This window comes from Vombatus ursinus, unplaced genomic scaffold (assembly GCF_900497805.2).
Source record: "Vombatus ursinus unplaced genomic scaffold, bare-nosed wombat genome assembly UNPS02014807.1, whole genome shotgun sequence".
Classification (NCBI taxonomy): Eukaryota; Metazoa; Chordata; class Mammalia; order Diprotodontia; family Vombatidae; genus Vombatus; species Vombatus ursinus.
This window is the reverse complement of record NW_020954585.1, coordinates 7,074,151-7,087,010: the sequence shown is the minus strand read 5'-3', so window position 1 is coordinate 7,087,010 and position 12,860 is coordinate 7,074,151. Positions and strand designations below refer to the sequence as shown.

Here is a 12,860-nt window from a genome sequence, read left to right as displayed (position 1 = left end):
AATGACTATTATCCCAAGGCAGTCAAAAACAGTCTACTAAGACAAAAAGAGATAAAAGCATGGGCAGGAACGTTAAAAGCAGTAGGCAAAAAGGTTCCCTGGGGTCTGAAAGAGCTTCCAGCCAAAGTCCTACAAACTACTCTTTTATACTTTTCCCCCAAGAGGGTCACAGCTGGGTACCAAATCAATTTATCTGGAGGCAAAAGTTAACACCCACTAACCCATGTCTACACCACCACTCCCTCACTCATGTAGAGGGAGGGTGGGGCATTAACTCATGCCTCTTCAGAACTACAAATATCCTGGTCCACAGCAGGCTCAGAGGACTTTCATCAGACTGGTAGTAAGCAAAAGTAAGGGGATTTGAATTCAGATACTCTGACTTCAAACCCTGTGCTCTTTTCCTTATTACTTAATTACTTATATTCCTTACTACTGTTATGGTTAGTTTTTACTGCTGATCTAAGGTCATATGCTGAACATTTCTGCAATAAAACACAAAAGAATACAAAAGATAACATAAGCAACTCTTTCTAGAAGACAAAGAAACAGAGGATTATAATAAAAGGTTTGGTAACTTAAGACATTTTCTCCAAAAGGAAAGGAGAAAGAAAGAAAATGGAAGTTCCATCAGTTACCTCACTGTGAGGAACCTTTTCAGAAGCATATCTATCATAAAGTCAGTTGGTCAAGTGTAGAATTAGAATGGTTTAAGGTAGGGGTGGGGAACCTTCGGCCTGGAGGCCACATGTGGCCCTCTAAGTTCTCAAGTGAGGCCCTTTGACTGAATCCAAACTTCACAGAACAAATCCCCTTAATAAAAGGATTTATTCTATAAAACTTGGACTCAGTCAAAAGGCCTCACTCAAGTACCTAGAAGGCCACATGTGGCCTCAAGGCTGCAGGTTCCCCACCCCTGGTTTAAAGGATATATCACCTAAATTTCTTAAAACACATACATACAAAATAGGATTGTACATAGGATCAGACTAAATCTGGAAGAAATCTTAGACGTCTCCTGCTTCAAGAGAGGTGCAGTGACTTGTCTAATGTCACGCAGACTTACGTAAGCAGCGAGAATTACATTTTTGGTATTTGAAATTGGGTTTTGTGACTCCAAATTCAGTGCGCTCCCTCTATTGTGCCATATTGATTCTAGTGCAGAAAGCCAAACATCCTTTTCATAGTTAGACTTCTTTTCCCAATTATTCTTTTACCCCTCTTAGGAGATTTTTTAAAATCCTTTTTGAGTTTTTTCAGGAATTTGTTTTTGAGACTGAGATCAATTCACATTTTCCTTTGAGGCTTTGGATGTGGCAGTTTTGACTATGTCATCATCTTTGGAGTTTGTGTTTTGATATTCCCATTACCATAGTATCTTTCCATGGTCAGGTTCTTTTTGTTGTTGTGTGCTCATTTTTTCCAACCTATTTCTTGAATTTTCACTTCATGTTACTAGGCTGTGCTTCCAGGGTGGAGGGGGCATTGTCCTGAGCATCAGGTTTTTTGTGTTGCTGTCTTCAGAGCTGGGGGTGGAGGAGGTGTCTGTAAAATTTCAGTTTTTCCAAGGTGGTATGATCTTAGGATATGTATGGTCACTGCTCTCTGTGCCTGTGCTCTGGTCTGTGAGGGACCATAAGCACTCTTTTCTGCCCTGGAACTGTGACCAGGGTCAGTGGTCCAGCTAGTGCTCTGTCTAGCCCTGGGACTGCGACCTAGAACCAGCAAATGTATGGGCAATGGAACAAGAGTCTTGCTCCCCAGTACCAGCAAAGAGTCTTCTATAATCTTCTGACTAGTTGTTAGACCTCTTATCACCTGTGGGCTAAGAGCTCCAGAAGCTGCTGTAGCCAATTCAATTGTCCCCCCCCACCCCAAGAACTGTGTTGGACTGCGCTCCACTCTCAACTCAGTGAGACAGACCTTTCTTGACAACCTTTTAAGTTGTCTTGGGCTGGAAAATTGTTTCACCCATCCTTTTATACTTCTGCTGCTTCAGAATTAGTTTTGAGGTGTTACTTTAATATTGTTTGGGGGGGAATTTGGGAGAGCTCAGGTTGAGTCCCTGCCTTTACTCCATCATCTTGGCTCCACTCCCCCAACAGTTAGACTTCAATGAAGGTGTGCAGTGAAGAAGGAAAGGAGCTTCCTGATTTGTAGCAAAACTCATAATGAGTAAAATTTTCAATGTCACAGAGTAGTTAACTCATAAGTTTTAATGGAGGATACTTACACAGTAGGGATGTATTCTCCAGGAAAGGCATTGGTCGTGTAACTGATGAGTAGGCAAGTTTTACCTACAGCTCTAAGGGGATAAAAAGACAAAAATTAGTCAATATGAAAAGTGCAAGTTATCTTTTATTATTGATTCTTACCAAGTAATATCATATACAAGGATACAAAGAAAAATGAAAATCAATTTCTACCATTTAAAGAGATACCCTAAAACTTGTTTTAAAAACGCTTATTTTTAGGGGCAGCAAGGTGGCGGAGTGGATAGAACATCAGCCCTGAAGTCAGGAGGACCTGAGTTCAAATTCAGCCTCAGACCAAACACTTGATACTTACTGGCTGTGTGGCCCTGGGCAAGTCACTTAGCCCTAATTGCCTAAAAATTAAAAATAAATAAAAATAATAAAAATGCTTATTTTAGCAACACATATGCATATACCTATAGTTCAATCACAAATTTCAGAGAAAAACTGGAATTTATTACATATTTAATATCAGATTTTCTCATATTTTAGGAGTAGTATATTACTTTTGAATAGATGCTTGGCAGTTGCTTATTTTTTTTTTTTTAATTTTTATTATTATTTTTTGTGAGGCAATCGGGGTTAAGTCACACAGCTAGGAAATGTCAAGTGTCTGAGGCTGAATTTGAACTCAGGTCCTCCTAACTCCAGGGCCAGTGCTCTCACCAGAATCATCGATTTTTAACTGATATCTCCTTTCTACACACAGTTTGTCATACCTTCCTAATGCAATGTTCTGATCATGTCACTCTTCTGACTAAAAAGCTTTCATTAGTTTTCCATGTTCTCTGAAAAAAAAAAAAGTCCAAACTCCTTAGAGCCTGGAATTTAAGGCTCTCAACAGTCTTGGCCTCAACCTCTCTAGCACTTTCTCTCACAATTTCCCCTTATACACAATGCCTCAACAAACCTGACAACCACCAGCTATTTCTAACCTCAAGCTACACCCTCTTCTACTTCCAAATCTATAGCTCACACATTTCCTGTCCTTCAAAAGAATACCTTCTCCCATTGAGCTGCTGAAATCCTATCTATATTTCAAGGCTCAGCTTAGCTCCCATCTCTTACATGAACTGACATGACATTCTTTTAACTCCAACCCTCAAAGTAGGTCTCTTTCCTAAGATCTCTCAGAGCATTACTTGGACATCTCCTAGGCACTTATTACTATAATACAGATTAGAATTTTATATGTTCCTGTCCTATCTCTCCTACAACAGTAAGTTTCTTGAGGCCAGGGATTGTGTTTTGTTCATTTCTGTGTCCCCAATGCCTCGTCCTTAACAAGTAGTTAATAAATATGCATGTGTATTAAATTAAACTCATCAAGCAAAAATGTCAAAAAAGCTATTCTTTCCCCATAAAACCCTAACCACCTTCCCTGTATCTTCTAACCTAACCAAGAGGTTATTACTCCATTTCACATTTCTTCTAAATATGTTACATCTAAGAACATTAAAAGAGATCTGACAAAAAAAAAAAAGGAAAAATTTCAGAAAATTAAAAAGAAGGGAAACTACTCTGAAAGACCCCAGAACTGTCTGATTAAAACAACCAATCATGACTACATACATACTACAAAGGACTATTTTCTTATTAGAGAGGTGATAGACCAAAGCATGGCTCTTAACTTGGGGGGGGGGGGGCCGGGCTGAAGGTGATGATGTATCATGGGCTCCTTTGGCAGTCTGGTGGACTCTTCTCAAAAGAAAGTTTTTAAATATATAAAATAAAATATATAGCACTGCAAATAATAAATTATATTGAAAGTTATCAAAATATCTGAACTACAGGTACAAAATCAGCCATTCTCTCTCAGATATAGCCATTATGTCACTATGTTTAGCGTGAGTATACATATTTGTTAAAAAGGAGTGCATCTACTTTTAGGTAAGGGGGACTGTGATTTGGTGGGTATAAATTACCATGGAAAGAAAAGTTATATTTTACTCAATGAAATTAATTTAACTGTAAATGGCATTAAAGACAAAAATTTTAAAAAGCACACATTTGAGGGGGACAAGTCACAGGACTGCCAAATACTACACTAAAAGTCTATAACCTATACCTCACGGAGAAATGTAATACTCACAAAACCTGATACTGCTAGCTCATAAGATCCTACGTGAATCTGAAGGATTCTGATATGGATTCAATAATCTTCCTGTATTTGAAAGAGTCAATCTTCCTGATCCACTTCACAGGGAGATCTCTACATAGAGATTTAGGAATTGCAAAATTTTTATGTTTTGTTACTGACTTTCAACTAAAGTTCATCACAGAATCATTTTCTATAATGTCCTAATATTATACCCAAAGGAGTGAAAATTAGCAGCAAAAGTTAATAAATCATCAAAAAGTTAGAGCTTTTTTGAAAGCAAGAAACATTACTCTTACCAATAACATGTCATAGCCCAATGGGATCCTGCCAACTCTTGTTTCCACTTAATATTATTAAGTATTTAATAAAAAGTTGGGACTCAGTCCAAAAAAACTGAGTCAAACATTACACCATCAGTTTAAAGGTAACACCCAGATACTCAAGGTTTTACTAAAATGGCAAAGATATTATTAGACATAGCTTATGTCAAAAACTTTTAATGTTAGTTTTTTTTATAATACCTGCTTCCCCCAAATTCATTGTTTTATGTCCCTTACCCAGAGTTGAGCCCTATTCCCTAACACTGCCCAACTCATTCTATTCTACTGATCAGTTAGTATGCATCACCTCAAACTCCCCTCCCAAGACCCATTCATTCCCCCACCAGAAACCTATCCTGGATTATCTCATTATATATGTCTCATCACCAAAGTTCACTCTTCCTCCTACTCACTGCCCAAGAAAAACTATATTCCTTTTTTTTTAAAACTTTATCTCTTAGGTTCACCTGTATCTCATCCATTTATGTCTCACCTCTTTTTCTGACAGGTCTACTTGTCAACTTTCAAAAGATATAATCCTCATTATTCATCTCCATTTATTCATTTGAACTCAATTCCGTTCTGAAGCTTTCCCCATCAAGTCACCACTTGTTAACTTGCTTTTTAACTCCCAAGTTTTCGACTTATAAAAAATAACTCACATTCCTACAGAGCATTTTTCTCACAAAAACCCTGTGATATAGGGATAATATCTATACAGATGAGGAAAATGAAGCTCAGAAAAGTGAAGTGATATGAAGCTAGAAAACACCAGTCCTGACTCCAAGTGAACTACTGGCTCCACTACAGCAAAAGAGGTAGATTTTTTCCCCTCAAAAAATTTTAAAAATCATTTGATCATTTGAATAAGCGGACTACAAAGGGTTTGTATGTTGGTTGTTTTTTTTTAAACCGTCATGAGGGAATGAAATTTCTTCCTTAAAGATCCTTTTAAAAGCTAAGCAACCATTAAGACAAGTTCTGCTAAGATGTTCTCTGCTTATTTTTAAATTACAGTGAACAAAGTCATACTACAGCTATAACCAAGAAGCTCTCAGTTTATAGGATTTAGAGCTAAATAGGATCATGACAGATCATTTAATGCTGCCCCGCCCATTTATTTTTACTTGTGAAATTTAATTTTTAGTGAAAATCATGCCAGAAGCAGTGTGTATTTGTATACACACACAATCATATTATAAATACTGCTATAAAAGACACCAACCATGGATTCTCTGGAGAGTCAGGGAAGTACTTCGGACAACCACTAACTCAAAATAAATTTAAAATTTCACTTTAAAGGCTGCAGAAGAAAAAGCTCCAGAAGAAAATGACTGCAATGATTTGTAACTCTTTTAAACTAGCAGACAGTCATAACTAGAGCTAATAGCAAATAGATTTCTTAATTTGTATGAGGTTAATTTTTTGAAAGTAAATGTCTTAAAAATCAAGCAATAAACATTTAAGTGCCTACTATGTGGAAGCACTGTGTTAGGTTATTTCTGGGGATGAGGGATGGAGGATAGGGGATGGGGGTAGGAGGGGTGTTTAGAGTTGTTCTACAATGGCTTTTTTCCCCTTATAGTTTTCCAACAGGTTTCCTTCTTCCCTCTCTCAATTCCAGAAGGTAGGGATCATAACCCCAGTGATCTTGTCTTCTAGGAGAATTTTACCATCCATGTCAGCAACCCCTTTCTGTTTGATGTGTTCAAGCAAAACAGAAGGAAAAAAGCAAACTGCCACTGCTCCCCTCCTTCCATCATCTTATTTTGAAAGGTAAGGACTAGATCAATTTAGTAAGCATGCTTGCAGGAAGGGAACAGAAACTCAGGTCCACATAAAATACAGTGTTTTTCCCAGGGAAACTGCTTTGGAGTTTCTGCTCTTGATTCCAAGTCTTTATCTGAAGTACAAGTCTCTTAGCCTTCTAACTCTTACCACAGAAATTAAAAGATTCTGACATAATCTGATCAAACCACTGTGGTATAGTAAAATAGGATTTGGAGTCAAGAAGACCTGGCCGCAAATTTATTAAGTGCTTATTAAGTGATTGTCAAATAACTTAGCATCTATGGGGTTCAGTTTGTTCCTCTGTAAAATTAGGAGTCACTTTCAGCTTTATATGATGCTGGCTCCTTAAAACTATTTGTTACATCTCTAGTGTTTATAAAGCAACAGTCACCCAACTTATATTGGTATATTTATGCACCCCCGACATATGCTGTACAAATAAATTCTAGCAGTGTCACATTGGCCCTGAACTAAAAGTCAGTTTCTTTTTCTTTTCTTTTTTTTTCAATTTATTTATTTATTTTTAGTTTTCAACATTTACTTCCACAAGATTTTGAGTTCCAAATTTTCTCCCCGTCTCTCCCTTCTCCCCACCCTATGACGGCCTGTATTCTGATTCCCCCTTCACCCACTCTGTTCTCCCTTCTATTACTCTCCTCCGCCTCTTATCCCCTTCCCCTTCTATTTTCCTGTAGGGTAAGACAGATTTCAATACCCCTTTTGCCTGTGTATCTTATTTCTCAGTTGCATGCTGAAACAATTTCTAACATTCGTTTCTAAAACTTTGAGTAAAACAGCCATTTTCCATAGAGAACTGGGAGCCATATTTGGTAATAACATCTGATACCTGTTGTAGACTTTTTAGAAATATTAATATTTGCTCTAGCATTTCCTTTATATATTTAGTGGCTCAACCCAGTCCTTCTAACCAGTAAGATATGATTTAATTCGGAAAAGTCAAAGTGACTGGCTTGGAATTAAGTTCTTCTATTTTTGTGTTTGCTGCTAGCTCAATAACATGTATTTTTGAAACACACAAAGAAAACTGGTCCAATCATTCTGGAAAACAATTTAGAATTATGTTAAGAAAAGTGATTAAAATGTCCAAATTCCTTTAATAAAGAATCCACTGCTAGGCATATACCTAAGGAGGTCTGCTATTACAGCAAGCCAAACAGATTGGGATACATGAATGTAATCAATGTTGTTCTGTAAGCAATGATGTATATGAAGGATACAGAGAAGCATGGAAGATATGTGAAATGGGCAAAGTGAATCAGGCAGGATTATGAAAACTATTAATTATGACTACCGTAATATAGAAAATAATTAACAAAATAATTTAAATTGAAAGCTGTCCAAGGGTAGAAGATTTTTTAAACCAAACAAGGGATAGAGACAATTACAATAAAAGGGATAATTTTGATTACATAAAACTAAAAAGCACAAACAAAATTAATGCTTCTAGGATGAGAAGCAGGCAAATGGGAGAAAAACACTTTATATCATATTTCTTTAAAATTTCACAAGAGTTTGGCATTTAAGATATAAAAGAACAAAAGCCATTTCTCAAAAGATAAATGGTTAAGGATATGAACAGTTATCACAAGATTTGCAAACTACTAACAACCATAAGAAATGTTCCAAATCATTAATAAAAGAAATGCATATCAAAACAATCCTGAGGTTTCACCTCACACTCTGAAAAAAAAGCAACAATGGACAAAAGATATGAACAGATGTTGCAGAGGGGTGCGGGAAGACAGGCACACTAGAACATTGGGGCAGAGGGATGATTAAGTACAACCATTTTGTAAAACAATTTATAATTATGCAAATAAAATGACTAAAATGTCCATAGCCTCTGACCTAGAGATTCCACTATAAGGCTTATATCCCAAGGAGACCACTGATAAAAAGAAAATCCCTATACACTAAAATATTTATAGCAGCACTTTTTGTAAGACCAAACAAGTGAAAATAAAGAGGCCAGTCAAATGAGGAGTGGCTAAACAAACTGCAGTTCATGAATATAATGAAGTATTACTACATAGTACTTACAGATAGTAGAGTTACTGTAAGAAACAAATTTTATAAAAACAGAGAAGCATGGAAAGATCTATATGAACTGGGGCAGCCAGGTGGCCCAGTGGATAGAGCCCTGAAGTCAGGACGACCTGAGTTCAAATACGGCCTCAGACCAAACACTTGACACTTACTAGCTGTGTGACCATGGGCAAGTCACTTAACCCCAACTGCCGAAAACAACAACAACAAAAAAAACAAAAAAAAACCATCTAAATGAACTGATGCACAGAAAAGTAAGCAGAGCCAAAACATATACACATGACTACAACAATGTAAATGGAATCACCAAAAAGAACCAAAAGTGATAGTTGTGAAATTATATAGAACAAGCATGACCCTTTGCAGAAGTGGAAGAGTCCACAAGTATAGTACACTGCATATATATTTTCAGACTTTTTCAATGTATTGATTGGTTATACTGATTTTTTTCCCTCCTTTCTTTCTTTCTTTCTTTCTTTCTTTCTTTCTTTCTTTCTTTCTTTGATTTTGAAAAAATATGATTTGTTATATGAGACAGTACTCTGGAAGGGAAAAGACTACTAGAGGGAAACTGTGATGAGAAAAAGACATTAGTAAAAACTTAACATAAAAAAGAAATCTGAATGCTATAAAATTATAATGACCAAGACCTGCCCCAAAGAAGAAATAGAAGAACGTACCTCCTCCCATCCATCTTTGCAAAAATGGCAGCAGGCTAATGAGTGTGGAAAACTGCATATAATGGTAGACTTAGTCAATGTGTTGCTTAGTTTTGCTGAACTGTTTTTTTCCTTTCCTTTTTGTACTATTTACTAAAAAGGGATGCCTCTCTGGGAAGCAAAGGGAAGACATATATATTGGGAAATGTTGGTGATATAAAAACAAAGACAATAACAAAATAAAAACATGTATCTATACTAAAGTATTTTTTGCTTGCAACCTGGGAAAATTACACAATTCATCTCATAGAAATACAAAAATATTACATTCCTCAAGTAAAAATGCCACATAAATAAAAAAGAAATTCCCGCACGATCTTTAGAAACTAAAATTTGTTCATACTTTTCAACCATGACGATGTTTCCTCCTGTGAAGCAGCATTATATAAATCTATTCATTTAAGACCAAAAAACAACTACATATCACTAAATCTGGTAAGAGTGGCAAATAAACAATGGTTCTCACAGGACAAGTAATTTTTAAATTTTATTTATTTGTTTTTAGTTTTCAACATTCACTTCTATAAGATTTTGAATTCTAAATTTTCTCCCCTTCCCTCTGCTCCCCCCAGGATGGAGTGCAATCTGATATAGGCTATACATGTACAATCATATTAAACATATTTCCACATTAATGGAAAATGAAAAGAATTAGAACCAAAGGGAAAAACCATGAGAAAGAAGAAACAAAGAAAAGAGAAAATAGTATGCGTCAATCTGCATTCAGACCTCATAGATCTTTCTCTGGATGTGGATAGCATTTTCCATCACCTCACAGAACAAGTATTAAAGGAATTAGGAAGTATTACTCAAAATTGAGAACTAAAAAACATTAGACTAATTTTAATAAATAGGAATAAGGAGAGAAAGTAAAAACTGAATAGACTTCACATGTTCCTGACTCAAAACAAATGTATTAGATGAGAAGCCAACCATATTAGATGAGAAACCAATCAATTTACTTTGGATCCAAATGTCCCCAAATTTCAAGTCAACAAACATTTAATAAGCTCATACTATGTTCCAGGCATTGTACTAAACCCTAGCAATAAAAAAAAAAAGCAAAAACAATCCCTACCCTCAAGGAGCTTACAATGTAATAGAAGAGACAACACGCAGAACAACTATTATATAAACAGGGGCAGCTAGGTGATGCAGTGGATAGAGCACCAGGCCTCGAGTCAGGAAGACCAGAGTTCAAATCCAGCCTCAGACTCTTACTAGCTGTGTGACTGACCCTGGGCAAGTCATTTAACCCTGTTGATCTTAGTTCCTCATCTATAAAGTGAGAGGGAGAAGGAAATGGCAAACCACTCCAGAAAACCCCAGGTGGGGTCACAATGAGTCAGACACAACTGAAATGACTGAACAATAAATATACAAACAAGACATATACATGTTAAATTGGAGACAAACTCTTCAGGAAGGCACTAGTAGCAAATAGGATTTTAACTAAAACTTGAATGAAGGCAGGAAGTGAAGAGAAGGAGCAAGAGTATTCCAGGTTTGGGGGCTGGGGTGGACAGGGAATGCAGTCTGGTGTAAGGAGGCCAGTGTCACTGGATCTTAGACTATATGGAGGAGAATAAGAAGTAAGAAGACTGAAAAAGTAGGAAGGAGTATGTTATGAAGGGCTTAAAAGCCAAATAGAGAATTCTATATTCCTAGAGGTAAAAACAACAGTCAGCATTTATACAGCACTTTAAGTTTTGCAAAGCACTTTACAATTATTATCTCATTTGATTCTCTCAACAATCCTAGGAGGTAGATGATGTTACTATCCCCACTTTACAGACAAGGAAACTGGGGCAGACAAGAGGTGGAGTGACTTGCTCAGGGTCACACAGCAAAGGGCCAAGGTCACATTAGAATTCAAATCTTGACTCCATGTCCAGCATTGCTCAAGCCATTGCACCAGCTATAATAGGAAGCCACTAGAGTTCACTGAATATCAAGATGACATGGTCAGACTTGTGCTTTAAGAAGACGCCGTTGACAGCTGAATGAAGGAAGGAATGGAAGAGGGATGAACTTCAATCAGGGAGACCAAGGAGAAAATTACTGCAACAGTCCAGGTGTGGAATGACAAAAGCCAGCAAGAAGACACTAACAATAGAGAAGGAGGGGGTGAGTGAGGAATCAAAAGATGATACCTAAGTTTCAAGCCCCAGTGAGTAGGATATTGATTTTAGATAAACTCTACTAAAAAGTGCTTTCAAAGGGTTAAAACTATTTTGACCAGTTCTCCCCTCGTGATCCTCTCCTCTCTATATAGAGAAAATAGTAAGAGTTAAGTAACAGGAGGTGTTATTGTCATACTGGAAACCTATCCCCCCGAAGACTAGTTTTTTGAAGGACTTCTAACCAATACAGCTACCTGAACAGGAGGCAGTCCACTCAGCTCAGTTCCCTCTTGCTTCCACATCAAAGTGATTATCAAGAAATCCAAAGAAAAATTAGAGTGACTGCTTCCATCCCAATCAGTCAGAAGCCCAAGGGCAATAGGAAAGGGGGTCTGCCAACAAAACCAGTGCCAGAAGAGGTACCAACATGTCAACAATGGAGAGACTGTAACCTGTAAGCCCCTGCGTTCACAGAATGGAAGACAGCCCTGAGAAAGCCCAGGGTGAGGACCTTGGAAGCTGCAGAGTGACCAGTGAGAGGCAAAGGTTAGTTACCAACACTCGGACTCAACAGCCCAGACTAAGGAGCCCATAATATCCTCAAAATTCTGTTCTGAGCTGCCAGAGAAGGCCCTGAAGATTCAGCACTCTGAACCTCAAGGAGGTGGGGGGTAGGGTGGGTGGGAGGACATAAAGAGTTAGGAGGAGAAGTCAATCCAACAACCCAGGGAAAGATCAACAAGGAATCACCTCAACCAAAAGTTCACCAAAGGTAAGAGTCTGGCCATGGCACAAAGCCCCATTCATGAACTAAAATGGTTGAGAGTAAATCAAATAAAACACCAACTAGTGTGCAAAAAAAAAAAAACAAATTACTTCAAATCTAGAGACTTCCCCCGCCCCAACACAAACCCCTGAAAGAAGTGATCGACTCCTTAAAAACTACAAGCAAAGACTAAAAGGAAAAAAATGGATTTTTCACTAAGACCCAGAACACCTAGAAGAAATGCAACAAGGAATTTTTAAAAATGAAATAAAATCATTGGAGGAAAAAAAATCAGGAGTAAGTGGTTAAGAAGAGAAAGTGACAAACCTTATCCAAGAAATGGACTCCTTGAAAAGGAGATTAGACCAACAGAAACCAGTGATGTCATGAGACAGCAAGAAATATGAAAACATCAAAGGTGGGAAAAAAGAAAATGTTAAGATATCTGATATAAAAAACTGACCTAGAATACATATCAAATAAAGATTATGAATCATGGAATTCCCTGAAAATCATCTTTTTTTTTTAAAGTCTGGACATAATTTCAAGAAATGAGCAATGAAAACTTTCTAGATCTATAAGAACCAAAGAACAAAGTGACGATAAAAGAATCTACCTGAAAAGAACTCCAAAATTTAAGTTCCAGGAATGCCACGGCTAAAATTCAAAGCTCTCATGTCAAAGAAAACATACTGCAAGAACCCAGAAAGGAGCATTT

The 12,860-nt window shown here is 37.1% G+C and overlaps 1 protein-coding gene across 2 annotated transcripts in view; it reads right to left on the bottom strand.

The window, feature by feature from the left end:
* The window catches only part of RAC1 (Rac family small GTPase 1), a 43,243-nt gene that overhangs the window by 20,509 nt on the left and 9,874 nt on the right, over positions 1 to 12,860 (bottom strand). For both annotated transcript variants that reach the window (XM_027874620.1, XM_027874621.1), the window contains exon 2: positions 2,234 to 2,305. In XM_027874620.1, coding sequence (XP_027730421.1) covers positions 2,234 to 2,305 — 72 coding nt within the window. The remainder of the gene's footprint in view (positions 1 to 2,233; positions 2,306 to 12,860) is intronic.